Here is a 24,984-nt window from a genome sequence, read left to right as displayed (position 1 = left end):
AGGACCATTAATTCCTTGACTTCGTGTAACATGATTCAGATCCCATACCTACTCTCTTGTGTTTTAACTATCAGGACTTGTGGCTTGAGTGTGCCTGGCCCTTGAATGCACCTGCTCTTCCTAAAAGGTAGTATAGATTGTTGCTAGGTTACTGGATTATTTTGTTGAGTGGTCATTAGCTTACAGCAGTCTCCCAGACTTCCTTAAAATTCCCTTCCCTAATGGGATTGCTAAACAAACTATTTAATTATCCTACTCTATCCCTATCACTTGGGGATGGAGAATTATAAGACAGTGGTTATAGGCACAGTGTAACGTTTGCATGATTACAAGCCTTCATAGTGCCTTAGAGGAAGATTTTTAGATTTTTTTTCAATATAGATAACGCATAGGGATCACTTATCTTTGACTTTTAACTGTTGTATCATCTCAGAAGAATCTTTCAGTTACCTTGGATCAGTTGACAAGCTGAGTCATATGAAACAAAGAATAGGTTTGGGCAGATGTAATCTATCTGACAGTTGATTAGCATGTGCCCAAGCCTGAAAATATCATGTTTTTCGTGCTTATATTTAATCTTGAGTTTAGAATTAAAAATGGATAAAGATCTTAGAACTTACCCACTTACATACAGAAACCCATATGGTTAAAAAGGAAAATAATCGTGCAGTTATTAATTTTCATCACAAGTTGAATATTTAACACAGCTGAGGAACCATTAGGTTTTACTCAAGAAGTCTATGACTTCGTATTTCAAAATTTCACATAGGAAAAATTACATATTTTCACAGGTCCTGGGAATGAGAAAAAAATAGTAGAAAAGCATAAGTTGAAAAACATGATTTGTTTAATCTAGGTATTGAGTTTTATGCTTTAATAGTCATATTAACAATAATAAAGCAAATGAAAGTAATGAATAAAGTTTTATGTGGCTTTCCCTCATTTCAGTCAGCCACACACCTTTTCAAGGGACACATGTTTCCCACTTCAAAGTAGCCAGGCCTAAAAAAAAATAAGAAAAAAACCTGGGCCTTCAGGCCAAGGAAATTTTTTTAACAAGATTAATTACTCTATCTGTCCTTCAGATTGAGCAATTCCGACGTACCAAGTGCTACCAGCATTATTATGTAACCAGAAACAAAAAGGCCAGTTCCTATAGGGGGAAGAGTCAAACTGGTAATGGGCGGTAACATAGGCAAATGAGAGTGGTGAAGACACAGAGTAAGCACACAGTGCTTTGGAGCATCTAGCAATTGCTGCCAGCCCCAACTCAAGGCTAGAGGAAAACTCCCCAAGGGAGGTCTCAGCTGAGAGCTGGGTGGGCGTGTGCTGTCCATCTTTGGCTGAGACATTCAGATCTCTCAACTAAAACATCACCTGAATATCCTAACTGACATACCACAGTTGCCATTCCACCTTTATAACGGTTATTAGAATCTGGAATATTTTTGTTTATTTGTTTATGTGTATCCCCAACTCCTAGCTACTAGGTTATAAACTTCTTGATGTCTGAAACGACGGCTGGTTCACTGCTGTATCCTCAGATCGCAGAACTTGCCTAGCATGCTGTAGGCATTCAGGCAACATTTGTAGATTGATAGACCGACTGTACAGTGTGAGGAAGAGAGATGTAAGACATAAGGCTCTGTGAATGTGCATAGACTTTATTTTGAGGACATTGGAAAACTATGGAGGGTTTTAAGAAGGGACAGACATGATCATATTTGTGTTAAGAAAGACCTATCTGGTTGCACTATTGAATTATCGAATGTTTGGTGAACTTGAGCATTTTCAATGCATTGGTGAGGGTAGAAGCCAAGATGTCATGGACTGAGGAATTTTTAAAAAAAAAAAGAAAAAGATATAGTGGATGTAGACAGTGTTTCAAGAAGAGGAGTATAAGGTATCTACTGAAGGAGAACTTGGGATGTCAGAGGAATATTTTTCATGGAGGAGACTTAAACATATTTAAATAAAAATGATCAGAGCTGGTGGAGAGGGAGACATTGAAGATAAAAGAGGTCCTAACTCACAGGGGGAGGTCTCTAAGAAAGCAGCAGGAGGGACTTAATTAGCCTTGACTGGGAGGAAGGACTGACTGGGAGGAAGGACACCTTCCCCAGTGTAAGAATGGAAGGGGGATAACTGGAGTGAAGGCAGACTAGAGGGCATTTATTTTACTCAAGGCTAATTAGTCAGCTGGTTTTCATCTGTATTTTAAAAGTTCAGATACCACCTTTTAACAAGTAAAGTTTTCCTGTTCTCAATTTTCTTCGAAGTCAAGTATCCATATTTATGCTACTGAAATCTATGTTACAAGATTTTCTGAAGATGATAGCACTGATCTCTAGTCCCTTGTCTGAAGTCCTTCTACCAAATGTATTGCAGAAATCAGAATTTTTGAGATTTCAGAAAGATAATATGGCACATATACTGTATAGTATCATATAGCACCTCCAGTAGAATTGGGGGTAGCAACTACAGCTGACCCTTGAACTATGTGTAGTTGAAAATCCACATATAGCCTAGCGTCAGCCGTCTGTACACGTGGTTCGTCTCTATCCATGTTTCCTCCACATCCATGGCTCTGCATCCACGGATTCAACCAACTGCAGATCGTGTAGTACTGTAGTATTTACTATTGAAAAAAATATTTGTATAAGTGAACCTGCACAGTCCAAACCCATGTTGTTCAAGGGTCAACTGTATAATCAAACATCTCAGTATTTCTGCAGCTAAATAAAATATTCGCTCTAGGTGGGCTAAATAGACTATGAGTAGTTTGGGTAAGGTTTTGCTGCCAAATGTATTATAAAAGCAAAAATCTTAGAGGACTGTGGGGTTTGGGTATTGTGGTAAAGGAACTGACGACCTCAAACAGCAAACATTTATATAGAACTTAGTACATTTCTAAGTACATTCTTAGTACATTTCTTAGTACTGTTCTAAGAGGCTGATTAATATTAACTCATTTAATCCTGAAAAGAACCCCATGAGGTAAGCACTATTATTATTATTTTATTGTGTCAGTTGCTTGACTCAGTAAACATTTGTTGAGCACCTTGGCTAGATGTTGGGAATATCAAGACTAATAAAACGATCTCTGTTAATGCCTTAATGTTATCAGAGCATCTAAATCATAAGTTGTAAATGAGTGTGATATGTATAAGCAACAAGAGTGATAATGGCTAACAGTTACGTAGTACCTCCCCAGCCCCACTCCCTCAGCCATGAAGCAGATGCAGCGCTAAACTCTTTTCTTGCAGCATCTCATTTCACTACCCCTTGCGATGAAGATTGATACTATCATCATTCCCAAGTAATTGCGAGGGCTAGGAATTCTATTAACGTCTCAGTTCTTTGCTCAGGCAGCTAAACTCAGCTTTTGCCTACACTTCAATAAACTTCCATAAACGAAAATCTTTGCTATCAAATTGTATAACATTTCCTTTGTCAGCTCTTTGAGGTAGTTCTAGTCATGAAGTGAGGACGTCTGAAAAGGCTAAATCGGCAGAGGGAGAGTTTGGGATTTGGGGGGGCAGATTTTTTTGTATCTACATTTAGGTTAGAAATTGAGTAAATAAGGGAATGATCAGTAAGGAAAGGTACAACTTAATAGAGTGATATTAATGAAAAATGATAACTGTTATTGGGATTAGACACTAAAAATCGCACATAACCCTATTGGTTTAAAGTAATAAAGTGTATGTCCTCTTTTCCTCCACACACATGATTCTGTTCCCCAGAGATAGTTGCTGTTAACACATAGGGGTGTATCCTCATAGATTATTTTCTATGCTGTATCCTCACGCGCATTTTTTAGTGGAATCATACTGTTCATACTGGTTGCACGTCTTTTCACACAGTAATATACCATGGACATTATATAGCCCAGTACATTATTCATTCTTCTGAATCTCATTATATGATGATCCGTAATTATTTCCCTTTTAGTGGGCATTCAGGATGTTTCTGATTTTTGCCATTAGAAAGGATCCTGTGGTGTACATCTTGATACATATATCTCTATGGATTTGTGCCCTTATTGCTGTAGCATGAATTTCTGGAAGTAGAACTGTTGGATCATGGGATATATACATTTTAATCTTAATTGATACTGACAAATTATATATTGAGATTTTCAAATTAATCTTTTTTTGGTTGTTCTTTATTCCTAGCATCACTGCTTTTTTTCTCTTCTTATCAATTCAAAGAGAGATTTGGCCTAGCCTTTCCCATGGGTCTCGAAATCAAAATGAAGGTTGAAAGTCTGTAATTCTCAAGTATCTGCTAAGCCTAGTGCATTCTTAAACTTCATTCTTGCTTGGAGAACCTGGGTGTCTCCAGGGTTACCGTTGGAGTGGCTTCCAGCATTGTGAACAGTAGGCCATTTCTTCTCCTTGGTCCTCAAGTACTTGTGAGTCACAGCGTCGCCTGAAGTGTGTAGGAGCGCGGACCTGCGCGCTGGTCCTCTGCATTGTTTCCTTCCTTCTCTAGAACATGCCATTATTTTAGAAATGAACAAAAGCAAAAACTAAGCAGTGATTAGGGGTTTTTTTTCCTTCTTCTGTAGTCAGTAATGTTTTATTATACACCTACCTTCTACTGGGGCCATATCCCTGGCATTTTATGTATATAGAGAGCAGTAAGACTCCTGTTTTTTGTTGATTGTGACTTTTCATATAGAACTGTGGTGATCTTGCTCTAAGCCTGACAGTGTACATGTTCTGGAAGTTATGTACAGCATTATTATTACCTTTCACTGTCTCCCTTATACTGGCCCACTAGCTTTCAACAATCATATCTGATCAAGTCTCAAGCCAACTTTAAAACTCTGAGGACTTTACATTAACTGCAGGACAAAGTCCAGTCTTTTCGTCAAGTCTTCCTTATCTTCAGTCTACCTTCCATCCTCGTTGTCCTCCATCCCTTTCCAAATACCTTTCATTCCAGTCACTTAAGATTACTACGATTACTTGTATATTCCTAACAAACCATATAGATAATTTTTAATTCCTCTGGGTCTTTTTTTTTTTTTTGTCTACCTGAAATGCCTATTCCACCACACCTCACTTCCATTGCCTAATTTGTACCCCGTTAATCCCTTCCCTGATTTCAGCTCCTGCAGTAAAATCCGGCCCAGGTATCACTTTTTTTAAATGAAGCCTTCATAGACTACAGTCCCCCTCTGTGACAGCATGTGCAACAATGCATGTTATTATTTGTTGTTTCCTTGTATTCTTGATGACTGTGGGCTTTCTGAGAGTAGGGGCTCTGTCTTTGTGCCCTAAGCACAGAGCCTGGAACATTAAATCTTTGTTGAATGAATCAACCGTCATAATAAATGTCTGCCTGCTTCAGAAGCCATCTTTTTCCATACAGTTATGTCAACTTATAGTCTTTATTTTATTACAGAAAAATAGTTCTGTAGTTCTTGAGGATTGAGGACCATTTGAGAGTTATTTTTGCATGATGTACTTAAATAGTCAATTTTAAGGATATTAGTTTCAATGTGATAACGATTATTAACACTCTTTAATTGAATTCAGACCTTGCATCAAGGGTGTTACACATTTGAAATTTGTGGCAAAATTTTAAAATAAGATTGACTATAGTCTAAATCATAAGTAAAGGAAATGTGTATCTAGAAGGCTCTGTCCCATTCATTGCTCTTGACATAAGGAAACAGTGTCCCAGGCTGTCTACGTACCTCATGATGCTTTTTTCCCAAATCTCTTAACTCAAGTTTCATGATCTCAAAAGGCCTCCTTCTGTGCCTCCCCAGTTCTGTTTCATACACCTGATTTCTGTCTGTGCTATTCTGATACTATAGTACATGTAAACACAAAACAATGTGTTATATATTGTAGTCAGAAAATCTTTGTAAAACCGGAATTTGATCCTCTTACATGTCTGCATAAAGCCCCTCAGTGTCTCCACATCGCCCTCAGGATAAATTTCCAAACTGCTTACCAGGGAAAAGGTATGAGATTTATTTACCTTGTATTTATTTATTTACCTTTGATTGGTCCCTATTTATCATTATCTTTCTATTTATCTATCCATCTTTTTTTAAATTTTTTTTTTTTAATTTTTGGCCATGCCGCAAGGCATGTGGGATCTTAGTTCACCACCCAGGTATCAAACCCCCTCCCCCTGCATTGGAATGCATGAGTCTTAACCACTGGACGGCCAGGGAAGTCCCTATCCCTCTTTTATTTATCCCTACTTACCTACCAACCCCATTTCTTGCCACTCCCCTTTGCAGCCTGGGCAACCTCTGTCTTGAGTCTGAGGCTTGGAGGTGCCCTTCCCTCTGTGTGGAATACCTGGCCCTCAGATGTATCCTAGTTTGTACCACGTGCATAAATAGATTAGCGTTCGTCTCTCCCACAAAACTCTGAGCTCCAGGAAGGCAAAGGTCACATTCAACTAACTTAACTCTGGTGTGGCATGTTGCAGGCGCTCCATAAATATTATTGCATGAATAAATGAAAGAGTATATTTTACCCCACTAGGTGTCCCCAGCATCTTACACAGCGCCCGGCACATATTAAAGGACCCGATATTTATAAATGAATAAGTGTTAATGATAATGTAACATCGTAACAACTGCTCCGGCTTTCTTTTCTATTTGAATGTGAGACTTTTTATTGTTTTTGAAGGTTTTCATATGAACGTTCTTACTTGAACCTTTTACACTGCAGAAAAAGTGTTTCTGTAAAGTAACACCTCCCTGTTTGTCTTTTTTTATTTTGAACCCTTATTTGAATAATTACCGGAATACAGTTAAGTAACCATGTTGTGCTATTTGAAGTAAACAAACAGAAAAGAAACTGCTCCCAGGCGGCCAATTTTGAAATGATGGCATATGAAACACTTATTTCTGTGTGCTGTCCAAACAGGAGTATTATTACAGCAATGTTCTTTTTCTAGATTATAAAAAAATCTGTTATTTAGTTATCGTTATGTGTGCAAAATAATTTCACATATCTATGCAGAAGTTCTTGTTTAGTGAAATAATCAGAGCTGAAAAGTACTCAGAACAGACAAGGAAATACCATTGTATTGGGGGAGGGAAGGGAGGGGATGCTGAATCTAACGTTCAGGTCTTAGTGCTTTAAAACATTGGAACTGAGTTTGAAATGTAACCTGTCGCATGGCAGCTGACAAGAAATACTTGCTGAACTAAATTACATGTAAGTACCACAGTGGAAGGTGTTTGTGTTACCATCTGCTAAAACATTAGCCTACAGTTGAGAAATAAGAAACATGTTTGCATACTGTATGAAAAGATACGTGATCATATTAATTATTTTTAATCTTCTCTAACTACAAGGGACCTTAAAGCCCCTGCATTATAAAGCCTCAGAGCTCAGTTCCAGAGAGGTTAAATAAAGTAACAAGGTCACTGAGCCAGTTAATGACCGAGGCAGGATTACAATCTAGATTTCCTGATTCTCAGTATAATGTTCTTTTATTTTCATTGTAAGGTTTCTACAAATGAATGTCCTTGGTTCTGTAAAGGTAGATAAAGCTTGGAAACCTACTTGAGACACTGAAAAGTTTTCTTCAGGGAAATAAAGGTTGATGTCAATACATAAGCATTGGCACAAGGTCCCATGCTGGCATGCCTTTTATTATATTTTGTGAGATAAGTGGGAATAAAAAAATGAGACGGTACAGAAACAGGTTGTCTGTCTCTGCTCCTATACCTGGAATAACGTCACCTTTGTCCCCTGCACTACGAAAGAATGATCCAAGTTGCTAGCCCAGAAGATAGATATCTTGCTTCCTGCCGCCAATTTTTCAGCCAATTTTTTTCTCAGTGCAATGGACATCACACTCTCCTATTTCCCCCCGCAAAGGGTGCTGCCTCCAATTTCCAATTCCGTTAAAAGATTGTAGGAGAATAGATGAAACATCAGTATTTTAGAATTTATTTAAACTATTCCTAAGTACTTGTAGACTGTGAAAAAACAAGCAACTCACCACCTTCATGATTTTTTCTTTAATATCTATCTAAGCAAATGCAACAAGACAGGAAACTAAAGTGAGCTGTAACACTTTGAAAGGTAAATGCAAACATCATTTTTCTCAGGGATTATATGTGTTCATGTCTGGGAAACTCAAAAGAATCAACCGGAAAACCATTTGGAATAAGTTTTAGAAATGCATTAAAAAGGGCTTCTCACAGTTTTAGTGAGCTAATGACCTCCTGTCCCAAGGGAGGGCTAGAATGGGAGGTGTTTCCCAAAATTATCTGACCCCGTAGTAGAATACATTTGGGAAACTGGTGATTCTGACAACACAGGGAGGATCTGTCTGGCCATTTAAAGAAAGATGACCTATTGGGCATGTTTCCACATGGCACGTACTACACATCAACGTATGTGTGCTGAAGCCAAAGAAGCTAAAATAAATTCTTGTCAAAATATTTATGGGTTTGATCAAAGCTGTTAGAATATGTAAACACACACACACAGCTCCCACCTGTTTCTTAGTTTTCTAGTTTCTTTCTGTCTTCTGATGGTATGAGTGACAATCGTAATCTTATGTTCAAGCAGCTTACGTGCTTAACATAATGTATTGTTGGGTTTGATAAATAAAACTCATGTGTTTGGGGTGTTTTTTCTAAGCAAAACCATACTGTTGCCTTCAATCAGATTGTTAAATATATTTTCCTAGCAGTACTTAAGTTACAAAAAAAAATTTTAAGTTTTCTAGTTAATAAATCTAAATGATAGCTAGATTGAGCCAATCTCTATTTGAGTAGGGCAAGCTCCATTTTATTCATTACCTGCAGTGTGTTATCTTCTTGATTCCTTGTTAAATATAATGTGCTCCAGCACTTTGAACCTATCTCTTGTAACGTTTTAAGAAATATTTCCATGCCTGACAATAGCTTCTTGTCAAGAGTGTTTCCAGGTGATCTGTTTAAAGATAACATCTCCGTAAATACCACTCCCCCTGGTATGGCATCTCTGTGAAGAATACCTTGACACTCTCTTAGCTTCTAAGGACTTGTCACTGGGCTCAGCTTAGCGCACATCCATTATTTCTATTTATTCTGCATAGGACCCTCAGATTCTATAAAACTGCATGCATCCCATTAATACTGCATCTTCAGAATGCCCTCTGAGAAATATGGGATTTTTGCTTAAGATGCTTTTTAATGAACATAAAATCATCTTAAGCAAAACATTTCTCAATTTTGACACCCACTTAAAGGAAAGCAAAATCGAACCAGGACCATTTACAGTTCTCTTGAGTTGAAAAGTTCTGAAGTTTAGGACACTGTAATAGAAGAAAGAAAATACATTTCCCTGCTAATCTTCTGTTAACTAGTTTTCCATTTTATTTCTAAAACCTACATTTTTGGAGCTTGTGAAGAAAAACCAAAAGTCATTTCCACTGTGCATGAGAAAGAGAAGGAAAAAGGAACATTTGGGAAGGGTAGCAAACCAGCTGGGTGCTAAGAATGGGAAGGGTAATGATTCCCTCTCCTGGGTAAACTATTGAAATAGGGCTCCCTTCTCTGTAATTGCTTTGGAAATGGTAACAACAGCACTGTGTGTGTGTGTGTGTGTGTGTGTGTGTGTGTGTGTGTGTGTGTGTGTTGACAGTTATAATAACTCAGTAAAATTGTCTCTTTCCTCCTTATCCAAGGATTTCCTGCTGCAGATATTTACTGTGTTCCGAATATTGATACGCCCAGAGATGTTCCCAAAGGACTGGACTGTCATGCGCTTGGTGGCTAACAAGTAAGACATTTACATTGATAATAATTGCAGCTCATTGCATGGGGGAGAGGAGACTGCAAAACAGTCTTTTCACTTTGATCTCAAGTTTGAAACCTCCAAATCCTGGAGTTCTTTTTCTTTGCCTCCGAATTAATTTCTCACTCATTTTTTGGTTTTTTGCTTGTTTATTTTTTGGTTTTTTTTTAATGATTACTATTTGTTTTAAATAGGTAATATATTAACATAGTTCAAAATCAAACAATATAACAGAGTATGCCTTGAGAAGTCCCCCTCCCATTACCTTATTTATCACTTACCCCCAGCCTGAAGTAACCACTTTTATTAGCTTCTTACATGTCCTTCCATTGTTCCTTTATGCAGGGCCTAGCAGTTAGCACAATAGATAAACTCCCTTGCACATCTCTCTTTCACTTAAATCCTGGCAGTCTTTCCAAATCAACACATAGAAAGCTCCTCATTCATTTATGGTTTCTTTTTCTTTTGTAGCTGTATAATATTCTATTAACTAGACGTACCATAGTTTATTTAACCAGCCCTGTTGCTGGACACTTGAGTCGTTTCTGATCTTTCTTAATTCATTTTAACTCAGCAGAATCCATTAAGCATCTCCCATGTACTGAGCACTGGGAATAAGATACGACCCTCGAGTGGGACACATGAAGATTGAAGGTCCTGTTATACACCTGAGAAATGTGACCAGCAGAAGGCTGAAATAGTGCTGTGAAGGAAGTTCAGAACTAGACACAGACATATGGGAAGTTATTGATGTAAAAGTGAATCTCTGAGAGTTGATTAGATTAGCTTGTATTAAGCATATCGGGGGGCCGGGGAGGTAGAATGATCTGAGGTCAATACTTGGATGAATAGGAGTCAGGAAAGGAGGGTAGGGGATGGTCAGAATGGCAGGAGCTGTTCCTGGAGGGCACAGTGTCATGGATTTATCTGCTGTCACCCTTCTTGCCTCTAGTATCTCAGGATACAAAATGAAGATGAAGTTTTTTTAGGAAAGTGGCCTGATCTCCACACTTGTAGTTTACCCTATTTCATAAGCATTCTTTCCTTCAAGCCCACATATGGCTGCCTCTCCTTCTTCCTTTTCTCCCATCCCCAGCACTCCCATGCTTAGGGTGAAGGTTAGATTCTCCAGGTATCTATTCATAGGCCAAGGACGCTGTATGTCCTCCCCAGATGCCCAGATATGATGGTGGTAACAGCATCAGGAAAATAGGGTTTGATTTTGATTAGATATGCCTAATATGGCTTCTGCTGCAGTATACATTTATAAACGGGGAGGTGTTAAAATGCTGTGTTAAAAACTTGGTGAAGTAACAAACAGTATAATATGGCATATTATATTTTACATAAGTACAGAAACAGCTTTTCCATTTTGAAGACTAATTGAGACTTCTGAAATAGCTCTCTTTAGAGTTTAGCATATTTAGTTTGATATCTGTGAGTAGAATCAAATATCTCTTCATCTGGATGTCCAGATGCTACAGATTTAAGTGGGAGCCGTTGGTCATGTATCTGCCCTTATTACCAAAGAGCAAATATTCCGGGTACCAGGCAAGAGCTATGGAGTGGTCCAGGAATCCGCATGGGAAGGGGTCCAGGCTGCTGACATCATCATCATACAGCATCATCATTTGGCCATTCTGCCTGCCCTGTGTGCAGAGGGATATTTTGAGTTGAATTAGAATTTTCAGTGGGGGACTTCCCTGGTGGTACAGTGGTTAAGAATCCACCTGCCAATGCAGGGGACAAGGGTTCGAGCCCTGTTCCGGGAAGATCCCACATGCCGTGGAGCAACTAAGCCTGTGCTCCACAACTACCGAGCCTGCGCTCTAGAGCCCGCAAGCCACAACTGCTGAGCCTGTGCTCTAGAGCCCGCGAGCCACAACTACTGAAGCCCACACACCTAGAGCCCGTGCTCCACAACAACAGAAGCCACCGCAATGAGAAGCCCGCGCACCGCAATGAAGAGTACCCCCCTCGCTGCAACTAGAGAAAGCCCACGCACAGCAACAAAGACCCAACATAGCCAATAAGTTAATTAATTAATTAAATTGAAAGAAAACCAGCAGCTGTTATTAAAAAAAAAAAGAATTGTCAGTGGCAGAAATTCAAACTGAAAGTAAATTTAACATTTTGTTCCTTTTGTACAAAGGCGGTGCTTGAGCTTCTGAAAACCATGGCAACCATGTGGCTTTTGATATGAGATGCCATCACGCTCTGCCCCACCTAAAAATCTCTACTCCATTTAGGAAGACTTTATTGTCACATGAGTGGGTAGAAGACTTGGAAGTCTAGATTCTGTTTTTAAGTAAACATATGATGTTCAAGAGTTTCGTCTATAATGTTAACCAAATAGGAACATGATTTTGTTAGAGATGAGCTCTGTGTAATGCATTTAAACAGAAGATTAGTCCCATAGCAAACCCAAGAAAAAAGGCCATAAGCGTTTGCTGAATGCAATAACATCATTCCATTGCCACCCAAGTCAGTGCCGATAGGAATCTGGCACTACTTTTCCACTGGCGATGACGGGCTGTGGCAGATCCAACCTGATTCACAGACAGGACCCCAGGGCCTGGTAAAGCACCTGCCAAGCTGGAACAGACCACCTGCTCTTTGCTGTTCAGTTTCCCTCTCCTCTCCTCATTTAACTGCCATTTCCCATTCAAATTATGAAAGCCTGTGGGATCTTTCTTGTGCTATAAATGCAATGTAGTTCAGAGATAAGCCTTTAGCTATTTGTGCCTTATCTGTAAAAAAATATTAACCTCAATAAATTGGTAGAAAAATAAATTTCTGAAAGATGTTAAAGATATTTTAAATATGTTAAAGAGCACACACCAGAAGGAAAAAGTTTTTACTTTGTTAAACTGTATAGAAGCAAGTTGCAGAAGCTAGAGCTAGGTCCCTGAAGTTGACCACCTTTTCTTCCATGATACTAACTTTCTTAGACAAATATTTGATAAGGGCCCCTCAAAGAGGCATTTCAACCTGAACTCCCACTTTTACTACCCACTTGTTTGCTTAATACGTGTCAAATTTATAGTAACTGGCCGAGAGGTCACCATTGCCCTACACTTGAACTCAACTGAATAGCTCATCCCGCAAAATATGTTATTTTATGTGCTGGTCCTTTCTTCCTGTGTTTTCAAGTCAGTTAAATGCCCTTAACTTTCTTCCGTCAACTGTGCTGTCCCAAATCCTGTAGCTTCTCTGCTTTATGTGAAGTCCTGCCGAAAGCTGTGACTACAGACACCTGGCGATTAGTATGGTCTATTGTTTATTTCTACCTGAATGTCTCACATTGTGTAACGTAGTAAGTGCCTCCAGGCTAAATTTCACAAGGATAAGAAACTTGACTTCTGCCTGCTTGCAAAGCTGTATTGTGCCTGTCCACTGTAATTTCTTGGTAGGATGAGGACAACTGCTCAATCTGAGAAAGAGAACATAAGGGAGATGAAAATTAAGTACCAAAAATACAGGACACTTTGAGACAAGCTTCTCTCCACCCCCTTCCATACACATTGCAAAATACAGTACAAAAATAAAATTACAGCTTTATACATATTTTCAAGGAGATAAATCTTGTAACAGACTTACTTACAGAGAAGAGTAAAAACTCCCTGGCCCTGCAGCTGAAATTTCAGGCCCTTATTTTGTTTATCTTGTGTGCATTTGGCTTCAAACATATACTTTTTTGTGTGTGTTTTTTTCCCACCAAACACTGAATTGTTTAGCTGATTACTGCCTTCACCAGTTCAGCATTCAAATGAGATCTGTGTAGCAAATAAGTGATTTATTGAATCAAAGATTCTTAGGGAAGGTCATCCATTCATTCACTGACCTATTCATTCAGTACATATTTTCCAGTGTCTAACGTGTAAAAATAAATGTCATAGAGATAAAAAGCACAGTTCTATGAGAGGGGTTATGAAAGGAACTTTGTTCTGGACTAGGATAGGAGGAGTTTTTTTGAAGGAGTGAAACTTGAGCTGAAATCTAAAGCAGGAGTTAACAGGCAGATAGCAAAGGAAGACTGTTCTTATCAGCAGGAATAGCGTATACAAAGGCCCTGTGGTCAGAGTGAAGATGGCACATTCAAGGAGCTGAAAGACTGTGTGGCAGAAATGTCAGGAGGGAAGGAACAAGTAAAAATGAGGTTGGAAGAAGACAGGGTCCAGATATTAGGGGGTAGAGAGACAAGAGAGAAACCAGGAAGGACCAGTTAGGAGCTTAATACAGCAGTCCAGGTAAGAGATGATGATGGCTTGAATAGGTGGATTGCAATGAAGGTAGTGAGAAGATCAGTTCTGAAGACAGAGATGATAAGACTTGCAGATGACTGGCTGTGGGCAAGAGAGAAAAAAATTTGAAGATAGCTCTTAGAATTTTGGCCTGAAGAGAAGGACAAATGATGGTGCCTTTCACTTAGATGGAAGATGCTGAGAGAGGAGTAGCGTTAGGGGTGGGAGAGGTGAGGAATCCTGTATTGAACAGAAGTTTGAGATGCTCCTAGATACCCAAGTGGAGGTGTAGGAGAAGAAGCTGGACATGCTTGTATGGAGCTCAGAGAAGAAGTCAAGGCTAGAGACATACATTTGAGGGTCATTAGCATTGGGTAGTATTTGAAGCCATCAAACTGAATGAGAGCACCCTAGAAGAAAGTATAGATTGAAAAGAGAAGACTACTTAAGCCTGGGCCCTGGAACATGCCAACCATTCAAAGGCCAGAATGTTGAGAAGCAACCAGCAACAGAGACTGAAAAGGAGTAGCCTGTGATGAAAGATGAGAACCAGAAGGGTATAATACCGTATGAGGAAAACATTTCATGAAGGAAGGAGTATCAAGAGCTGCTGGGAGGTTGGAGGATGAAGACTGACAATTATCCCTGGGATTTGGCAGTGCGGTGTAGATATTGGTGACCTTGACAAGTGCTGTTTCATGGAGTGTTGGAGATGAAAGTCTCAGTAGAGTGAATTTGCGAACAGATGGGAATTGAGAAAGTGAAAGCAATAATTATCAGCTCTTTAGAAGATTTTGCTGTACAAGGGAGCAGAGAAATGGGGCTATATCTGGAAGGAGATATGAGTACTAGGATTCATTTCTAAATATGGAATATTATGCATGTTGGTTCACTGATAGGAAGGGCACAGAAAAGAGAAATACTGATGGTGCTAAAGAAATCAGGCCCAAGTGAAGGAACGGTGTCCTTGGATAGGCAAATAGGGATGAGAGCAAGTATTTCTCATTGTGCCTGTCTGTCAGCTTTCCTAAGGGGTGGCACCTGTCCACCATCGACTTGCACTGGAAACTAAATCAACTGTGTAAGCATGCAGTTTAGTTCATCTGACGTTGTTTTTTGTGGTGAGACTTCTCAATGAAGGAAGCTCACCACACTCAGAGTAGCACTGATCTAGTGCACACAAGGAAGCTTGGCCTTAGCTAGGAGCATTGATACTTTTTCCATAGTAACAGGAAGGAAGGCAGAGTATGTGACACTGACCATGAAAAGTTTTACGTTAGAGTAGCTGATCTGTTGAACACCCATTGTACTATTGTTTTTTGTTGATGGTGGTGTTTTTCTATTAGGGTAATTATCTTTAAACGCTTTTACTGTCCAGGAGGAAAGATAGTGATTTTTATCAAAACTATATATTACTGAGATGAATGTACCAAAAACTTTGATAGTTATAGCAAATATTTACACAAGAATTGCCTGCACACTGCATCTCCAGGTGAGTTGTGAGGAGCTGGTAGAGAGAATGAATACATGAGGAAAGGCAAGAATACATTAAGGTTTAAGCCTAATAGGTCAGAAAAACTGAGGCTTTTGTGACATGAGTGATTTTTTGCCAATACTGCCCGGAGGAGGAGGTCAAGGAATTTTTAAAAATTCTTCCATTTCAATTCTTGTTCTTTCTTTTAACCTCACCCTCACTGCATGCTTCCTTCACTGAAAGCAAAATTACTGATCCTTTAACTTCTTCCCCATTTTGGCGGATTCTGTGCTCTCCACTTGGAGTGCCTTTCTCCATCAGCTTTACCTGTCTTAATTTCAGTCTCTTCTTCAAAATATCTATAGAAAAGTATAAAAAGTTCTACAAGCTTTACATTTTAGAATTATCTAGTACAGCAAGTAATTATCACAAAGCATACATTTAAATACAGGTTTGAGGCTATAGTCATTCAACAAACACTGGGCTAGGCCCTTGGTGATGCAGTGTTTAACAAGGACAAATTCCCCAAATGTCATTGCTCTCCAAGTTCCAACCCTTGTTTGTCTTCTCTTCCATCTGTAACACTAGACCTCAGAATGAACTGTCACATGCATCAGAATCACCTGGCTGGGCCCCGGTGCGATCTCACCAAGCCGTAGGCACTGGTGAGGCCCTAAAGTCTTATGTATCCTTCAGGTGTTGCTCATGTACTGACATTTGAGGACCACTAGCTCAGATCAGTTTCCCTGATGGCTGTCCAGGATTTTTATCTGCCCTAAATGTCTTTGTGGTGATTTCTTCTGCCCTCTTAACCTGCCAGGTTGTAGGGAAATTGTCGTACTCCAAATTTAGATCTCCATAGCTTTTCAGTGCACAAACATCAGCCTTGTTGATGCCCAGTTTATCCAAAAGGTGCTTCTCTCAATCCATTTATAATTTACGGAGATGGGCTTTTGCTTCAGCAGATTATCAGGTTGGAGTAGTTTTCAAAAGGACAGTTTATAGGAGATGAGGTTTCTATAGGAGGGATAACGTTGCTTAAAAAATACTTTCTAAATGCCAGGAATGAAGTGGCAACTGGAAAACTTGAAGAAAGCTTTGATTTCTTTGCACCAGTTTCTCTTTTATGTATACATTTATCATGCTGTGCCATAGATTAGGGCTGTCAAAAGTGGTCCTTATGCCTGCATTTCTGTAGCAGACATCAGTATTTTGACCGTTTGTAGTAAAAGATTGCAAGGGCTTTCTTAGCTGTTGAGTTGGAGCGCTGAGATTTAAAATGTTCCCATATTCAGAAACTGAGTCACGAGTAAAAGAATAAAACCAAAGGAGCCACACGGTTTTGGATAAGTTAGAACAAGTAAAGAAAAATCCTTAAACGCTACAGGTATCCACTACAGTGAAGGAGTAATAATGTATATATGCCTTTAGCTGGCTTGGGGACCTGTGTGCCAGGAAACTGTCTTAGTGCTGAGACATAAAAAGCTTTGGGAGCTGCCTCTGTGACTTGGGCTGAATGTTATGAGCATAAATTAAAAGCAATTGAAGTAGAGTCATTTTAAGATCTTTCTAGCCCTGAGGAGTCTTATTTTTGGAGGTCTTACCCTTCATCCTATCAAACATTAAATAGACCCACATGCCACATGCCAAAATGAAAAGCAATTTCTACAGTTTGCTTTTTAAATTATTGGCCTATGGAGTAAATCATTTAATTCCAATTACCTGTGATTTCTCAGCACTTCTGTTTACTTAGGAATTCTTGTTAAGTTATAAAAAGTAACCTCTAGTTTTTTCAATATAAAAGAAGTTGCATGAATATTAAATTAGACAATGAAAATGATAATGTTGCATTCTGTGGACATGTTATGAACCGTTTTTTAGTTTTTATTTTGCAGTTTTAGTTTTTGATTCCATAACACTTTTTCAGGGCTCAATATTTTCCAAAGGCCCTGTGCCCTGTACCTCTTGTGCCTGATGATAAAGCAGCCTTGATAAGATAAGAGGGTGAGGTGTTCAATCCAGAGCAAGGATGCAAGACCCATTAAAGAACCACAGTAGTCATCAGCCTAAAATTCTAGAAGGCAGGAGCATGTGAAGCAGTGTTGTTTGGAATGTGCTTCTGACTCAGACCTACCTCTCTAGAGCCTTGCTTTTCAAAGGGTGAATCAACAGCATTAACATCTCCTGGAGCTTGTTAGGAATGCAGAACCTCAGGCCCTATCCCAGGCCTTCTGAGTCATAATCTGCATCTTAACTAGATTACCAGGTACCCATGAAAGTTTGTCTAACTTTTAAAAGACTAGAGCAGTGTTTCTCAGTTTTGGGTGTACATAGACTCTTCGGGGAGCTTTACCAATCCTGACGTCCAGGTCGCACCCCAGCCCAGTTATTAAATCTCTGGGGGTGTGATCCTGACATCTGTGTTTTTAAAGCTCCCAAGTGATTCCAGTGAGCGGCCAGCTTGAGACTCACGGGCCCTTCATAAAGCCAGAGAGGCTCCATATTGTTTCCCAGCAAGCACAGTTCAAGAAGCCATGGATTTTTTTTTTTTTTGCGGTACGCGGGGCTCTCACAGCTGTGGCCCCTCCCGTTGCGGAGCACAGGCTCCGGACGCGCAGGCTCAGCGGCCATGGCTCACGGGCCCAGCTGCTCCGTGGCATGTGGGATCTTCCCGGACCGCGGCACAAACCCGCGTCCCCTGCATCGGCAGGCGGACTCTCAACCGCTGCGCCACCAGGGAAGCCCGAAGCCGTGGATTTTGTATATGTGTTTGGGACCCAGCACATAAATAACAAGTGAGTAATCTTTGCCATGGAATAATCTCTCTCACTTGGAAGATTGAGTTTGGTGGTTCCTTTCCGGAGCATTGGGCCCAATAACCCAAATCCCAGATATGTCATGTTTCACTAACATTAGAGGTTATTGTTTCTGAACAACAATCCAAGCTAGAGTTGTGGGCCAGAAGGTGGTTTTTGATGTAAAACTCAGGTGTAGTGGGACTGTGTGTGCTTCTCTATTGGATGTCAAAGCAGAACGTTTGTTAAGGATGCAAATTTTTCTTTTTTAAACTTAGAAGCTAACACAACATTTTTGCTCAACTAGGCTCCAATATAAAATAATTTTTTTTAATTTAAATAAATAAATAAACTTAGAAGCCCCACAATCTACTAGATGCTGGGCAAAGAGTCCCTTCCTTGCCTGATAGCATTTCATTTTCTGACAAGTAAGCTTTAGTTTCATATAGTAAGATTTGAATTAACTACTTGGGAAACTTAGCATTATTGATTTCACCAGTGTCTGGACAATTGCCACTTTACACACCTGTTACTTGCAGGTGATTTGTCTCTGATAGGAAATTCACTGTTGATATCTGCCATTTGAGAGGGGAGAAGAAACCACAGGACTTCTCAATCTCATAGGCTTTACTTATACTTAATTTTCATAGGATGATTCACTGAAAGATGTAAATGACATATAAAAGGCACATGTATGTAACACAGTGCTTGCTTATGGTAGAGCAAGTGCCCATGAAAATGGTGATTTTCTTTTCTTTCCTCTTCTTACCTTGAGTTTCCACATTCAACGATCCAACTCCTTAGCCTCGCTAATCCTCTCCTGCCCCACAAGGAAACTCTAATAGTGAGTTTTCCAGCAGATGACAATAATGAACATTTAAGTTCTTCAAAGACTATAAATATTCTTGTAATTAGTAAATCCTCTTCTAATCTATATTTTACCAGTAGGACAACCAAGGTGTGAGGTTGGTGGGGGTGTTTTGTTTTGTTTCATGTTGTTTTACCTATAGGGTCAGACAGCTATATCCTTAAGTTACAAATCCCATGATGAGAGCTGGGGTCTCATCACATCACAAGCACTTACTTATGCATGCGTCTTAAAAAAGGCCAAAGACATTTTAAATATCAATCATTTATACATTGGTGCTTGGTTTTGGGTGGTTTGGGGAGTGACCTATCTTGTTTCAATATAATGCTATATCTAACATTAAATGAACCAATTGGAAATACATTCAATTTTGAATATATACTCTTGTAGCGGGAAAAAGGAGCAGATTTTGAACAAAATGGATAACTCAAGAGTTAACCAAGAATACTCACCAAATCTTCCTTTTTTAATCTCCCTAACAAAATACATATGACTGTATATGCCCCCTCTGACAGGCTTTCCCTAATTTCTCCAGCTCAGAGATGCCCCATTCTCTAAATTGCTGTAACACTCACTGTCAGTTTCACATAGCTTAGTACTGGGTTATAGACAATTTCACAGTCTGTAATGGTTTCTTTAGTGGCAATCTTGTCACCATGAGAGAAGGAATCTGACTTCCATAGCTCTTACGTGCCCCCTAACACCTTAAACGGGAGAGAGCAGGAGAAGATACCTAATAAATACTCAATATGGTCTGTCGTTTTATCCTATCCATTTCATCTGTATTTTTTAAAAGTCTGACTTTCTTCCATGTTAATAAAATATAGAATATTATAGGTTTATTAAATCATTTTTGCTTTGGAAAATTACAAAACATGAAGATATTAATATAATTCTGAGTCATATGAATTCATAGATTTTTCTGCATATCATTTCAGTGATGGATTTCTTTTCCTTCTTTTTTTTCCTGGGCATCTGTTCTCTTTTTTTATTTCAAATATGAATTATCTAGTATAGTTCCACAGGCTTACTGAAGGTTTTTTTCTGTCTTAGTTACTTTATTCTTGCCTGATAAATGATTTTCACTAACGTGATGTTTCCAACTTAAAATGTATTCTCTTTTATCACTAGCGTTATTATTACAACAGTTCTGTACCTGTCAGATGCACTTCGTAAGAACTTCTTAAATGAAAACTTTGATTATAAGGTGAGTATCCATTTAGATGACTATCCTACTTGGGCTAAAAGGTTTCACATTGTCCCTCAGGAAATTACCTCAAATATTTTCTTTCTCTTAGTAGTAGAGAAATAAAGTTATTCTGTTTACCTCAAATTAATCTTGGGCCATATTAGTTTCAATTATGAATAATGTTAGCAGAGTTTTTCATTATATTTTTGAACAAGTTAGGTCTATAAATATGTTTATCAACCTGGTGGAAATCATAGTGCTTAAGAGGAGAGAAAGTTCTTTATTGTTACTGTAAATTTTAATTCTTATTCTTTTTGATCCCTATGCATGCATGACAAAAAGAACTTAGAGCATAATGTTTTTAAGACATCTTTTAAAATAGAGTTTATGTGAAGAATGTATTTACAAAGTAAACCCTTTAGTTCCTTTACTTCTCCTTCTTCCCATTTTTTAGAATGAATTAGTGAAAAGAAATAAAAAATGAAAGATTAGTAAGATTCTTTAAGACAGATCTCTATGTAAGTCTGCAGTGTAATGTGATATGCCTGGGTCTCTAAGAATTCTCGATACACCATTTTTAAAATGGAAAATGATAAATAAAAATGGGCAGTGCCTATCCTGGTTTCCCTTCTTAGTGGTGGTTTATGTTTTTTACATCTTTGTTTCTTATTCCTTTAAAAATAACCTCTTTTATATTAAACATTTAATAAAATGTCCTTATCAGGTAACTAGGAAATACAGAAAGTACAATAGAAACCAGTGAAATTTTAATGGTTCCATAATATGTCTTTATACTTTACAATAAAGTATCAAAATTTCATAATCACAGTGCTTTGTAATATTCAAGTTGTTTCTACTGTTCTTATAAATTACTCTTTTTATGTGTATTCTTACAAATAAAAGTTGGCATATATTCCTAGTTATTCCTTTGGATAAATATTTGTAAGTGAAAATATTGTTAAAGACTGTACCAATTATATTTGATTGCCTATATATACGCCAACACTAGAAGAGACAATTTAGGGGGGCAATTTGATAAAGGGAACAATTTTTTTGCTTTAATTTACATTTCTTACTAGTTATGTTATTAATTATTCATTAGTTATTAGTTATTAACTAGTTATTAGTATTGAATAATTATTGACTAAAATTCATATTTTGTAAAGAATATGTTCTTGTTCATTATTTTGCTTGGAGTGTTATATTCTTTTTTATTTGTGAGAGCTCTTTATGTATAAAAGATATTAACTCTTTATAATATTTCTCCTATTTATCTTTAATTTTACATGGTGTCAGTAGAAAAGTAGTTTCCTTCCATGATGTCCTCCATGTTTTTGGTTAGGTTTATTTTTGGGAATTTTATTCTGATCTCTTTCTGATGCTGTTTTTAGTATAAGAGAACGTAGAAGTTTTGTCTTGGTAGGGAATTTTTATATACTCTCTGAATTTAAAGCAATTATCCTATCCAAAAGAGTGTACGTATCTTTTTTTTTAGTTCTACATGAAAAGGGGTTCCAAAAATGAAATCACACAGGAGTAAAGTAATCCAACTTATACCTCAGCCTCCTTGGAGACACGCAGACGTGTTATAAGAGAAACAAAACATCTGCCATTTAGCATGTACCAGAGAGCTCATGAAACTTGGGATACAACATTGAAGCAATACAAAAATAGATAGTATTTATTTAGTTAGTTTACTTCTTTGTTATAGAAAATTTCACACATATATAAAAGTAAAGAGTATAGTATGATGAATCCCTCGTGTACCCATACCCAGCTTCAACTATTACCAACTCATGGCCAATCTTATTGCAACTATATCCCCCATTCACTTACCACTTTTGAAGCAAATCCAAGGTATCATGTCACTTCACCTGTAAATATTTTTGTAACCCCATAGTATTTAAATATCTCATTCTCGTTTTAGATCTGGGATTCCTACTTTTACCTTGCAGTCATTTTTATAAACCAGTTGTGTCTGCAGTTAGAGATGTTTACACCTTCCAAAAAGAAAAAGGTGTTAGAAAAGTAAGTACCAGTGTATAATCGGGTAAGAATATGAGGCAAATAAAATGTGGTGCCTTTTAAAGAGTATTTTAGTTCAAGTGATTCATAAATCGGATCTCCATAACTAGAAATCATAGTGGAGAGGCATTGACCAAGAGGACAACAAGCAGTCCTTTCTGGAAATTTCACTATTTTGAACTTATTTAAACATTTTTGTCCTCAATCTTTCAGGATTCAAAATTACCATAGAAGCGAAAAATTATGAGACAAATCTGTTTTACTAAAGGAGTTATATGAGGATTTGAATTAGAGGCATCAAGACATGTACATTGGACAAAGTTCTAGTTATAAAATGAATAAGTCATGGGCATAGTGGGTACAGCATGGTGGGTGCAGCATGGATACAGCATGGTGACTATAGGTAATAATACTGTATTGCATATTTGAAAGTAGCTAGGAGAGTGAATCTTGAAAGTTTTCATCAAAAGAAAAAAAATTTGTAACTAGTTATGGTGATGCATATTAACTGGACTTATTGTGGTGACCATTTTGCAATATATACAGATATTCAAATTGTTACATTATACACCTAAAACCAATATGATGTTGTATCAGTTATACCTCAATGAAAAGTCACCTGCATTAAACATCTTCAATTAAAAACATATTGCCTTTTAATTCAGAATGATAGATTGTGTCCTAAAGAGACACAGATAACTTCCTTGTTCTGGAATCTTTTTAACAGGTTTGATTTTTGTTCTGTTTCAGGTATGGTGACATGCGGGTAACGATGGGTTGTGAAATTTTCAGCATGTGGCAGAACCTAGGTGAGTGATGAAAAAAGAAGCACCTCGATTTTTAGCTTATCACTGTCCTTTTAAGTGAACAAATGAAGAAGGCCAATTTACCAATGACAGCATTTGAAACCAAATGTCTAAATCAATAGAGAAATCTATAGAGAGTAATTGACACTTTGGCATTGAATAAGGTTACAACTAATTCTGTAAATTGGTGTCTGTCTGAAAAATCACCTTTCTTTTGTGTGTTTCATCATTACTGAATGACAAATTTTATAATCTAACATTGTTCCAATAATACATGCTATTCTAGCAATGAGCTAACCTTTCAGAGTTTGGAATTGTAGCAGCTCAAAATTTCTAGAACTCTGAATTGAGGCTCTGAATGACAATAAATTTAGAATAAACTTTATGAAACATTGACTTGAACATCTGTACTCTTAGAAACTTAAAAACCAATGACCTATATCATGAAGAGTATAGCCAAAGGATTTTAAAGCATCTGCAGTTGCTAAGAAACAATTAGATCCAATTGTGTTAATCTGCCACAGCAGATAGGGCATATTATCTAGCAAATTGGTTGCGTAGAAAACAACAATATTTAGAAGATAAACTGTTTTAAAATCTCATTGACATAGGGTTTCTTTATTGAACGTCATAACGTATTTAATTTGGTATGTTAACTATGCAAGTTTATAGTATTCATTTGCTGTTACTGCATTGTAGTTCCTCCTTGTGATTTATTAAAGTGATGGACCTATTTGAATTGAATATATAATGACCTGAAAGTATTATATCTTTCCTCTTGGGCTCATCCAAGCACAACTTGGAGATGGCAGGATTTGTTTTCTGTAAGTGAAAATAGAACCATTATCATTTGACTTCAATTCATGTTACAGAGTGATTTTTGACCAGGATATCCCTCAAATGTACAATATATACAAGGCAATTTGAGGAAGCCTTGTTATATATAACTGAGCCCAGTGTTCAATGCTTGCTGATAATTTCAGGGAAAAAAAAGCAAGTTAGCATCTTTGAAAGTAACCTCCAACTGTCTAAAACCAGCCAGAAGAAGCCTAGGAGGTATCTTTAGATTCAGCTCAAAAATAACATCAGGGCTTCCCTCGTGGCGCAGTAGTTGGGAGTCCGCCTGCCGATGGAGGGGACGCGGGTTCGTGCCCCGGTCCGGGAGGATCCCACGTGCCGCGGAGCAGCTGGGCCCGTGAGCCATGGCCGCTGGGCCTGCGCGTCCGGAGCCTGTGCTCCTCAACGGGAGAGGTCACAGCGGTGACAGGCCCGCGTACCACAAAAAAAAAAAAAAAAAAAAAATCAGTTTGTCTTACTTGAAGAACACTCCTCTCAGTCTTCATATTTCATTGATTCTTTGTGTGTTTGTTTTTCAAAAACAGATCAAGACCCTTGGAATGTCCCTATAGCATTTGGCATTAATTTAGCAAAGTGTTTTCCAAAGAATGCTGCATTGAAATGCTGTTGTGGTTTAGGCTCTTGTTGGAGCTCAAATGATAAGACCAGGACAGGCTTCCCTGGTGGTGCAGTGGTTGAGAGTCCGCCTGCCAATGCAGGGGACACGGGTTCGTGCCCCGGTCCGGGAAGATCCCACCTGCCGCGGAGCGGCTGGGCTGGTGAGCCATGGCCACTGAGCCTGCACGTCCGGAGCCTGTGCTCCACAACGGGAGAGGCCGCAACAGTGAAAGGCCCGCGTACCGCAAAAAAAAACAAAAAACAGAATGATAAGACCAGGACAGATACGTTTAAGTTGACAGAATGTTAGAAAACATGGCAGGTTAACCTCTTCTAGATAAATCTCAGC

At 38.3% G+C, this 24,984-nt stretch overlaps 1 protein-coding gene across 2 annotated transcripts in view; it reads left to right on the top strand.

Moving 5' to 3' along the window:
• DOCK4 (dedicator of cytokinesis 4) overlaps nucleotides 1-24,984 on the top strand; it is a 481,996-nt gene that overhangs the window by 390,137 nt on the left and 66,875 nt on the right. For both annotated transcript variants that reach the window (XM_082846152.1, XM_082846151.1), the window contains exons 27-30: nucleotides 9,670-9,764; nucleotides 20,292-20,367; nucleotides 22,277-22,377; nucleotides 23,125-23,183. In XM_082846152.1, coding sequence (XP_082702278.1) covers nucleotides 9,670-9,764; nucleotides 20,292-20,367; nucleotides 22,277-22,377; nucleotides 23,125-23,183 — 331 coding nt within the window. The remainder of the gene's footprint in view (nucleotides 1-9,669; nucleotides 9,765-20,291; nucleotides 20,368-22,276; nucleotides 22,378-23,124; nucleotides 23,184-24,984) is intronic.

Source organism: Leucopleurus acutus (assembly GCF_964270905.1).
Source record: "Leucopleurus acutus genome assembly, chromosome: 9".
Taxonomy (NCBI): Eukaryota; Metazoa; Chordata; class Mammalia; order Artiodactyla; family Delphinidae; genus Leucopleurus; species Leucopleurus acutus.
The sequence above is the reverse complement of the archived record's forward strand: the minus strand, read 5'-3'. Positions and strand labels throughout refer to the sequence as shown.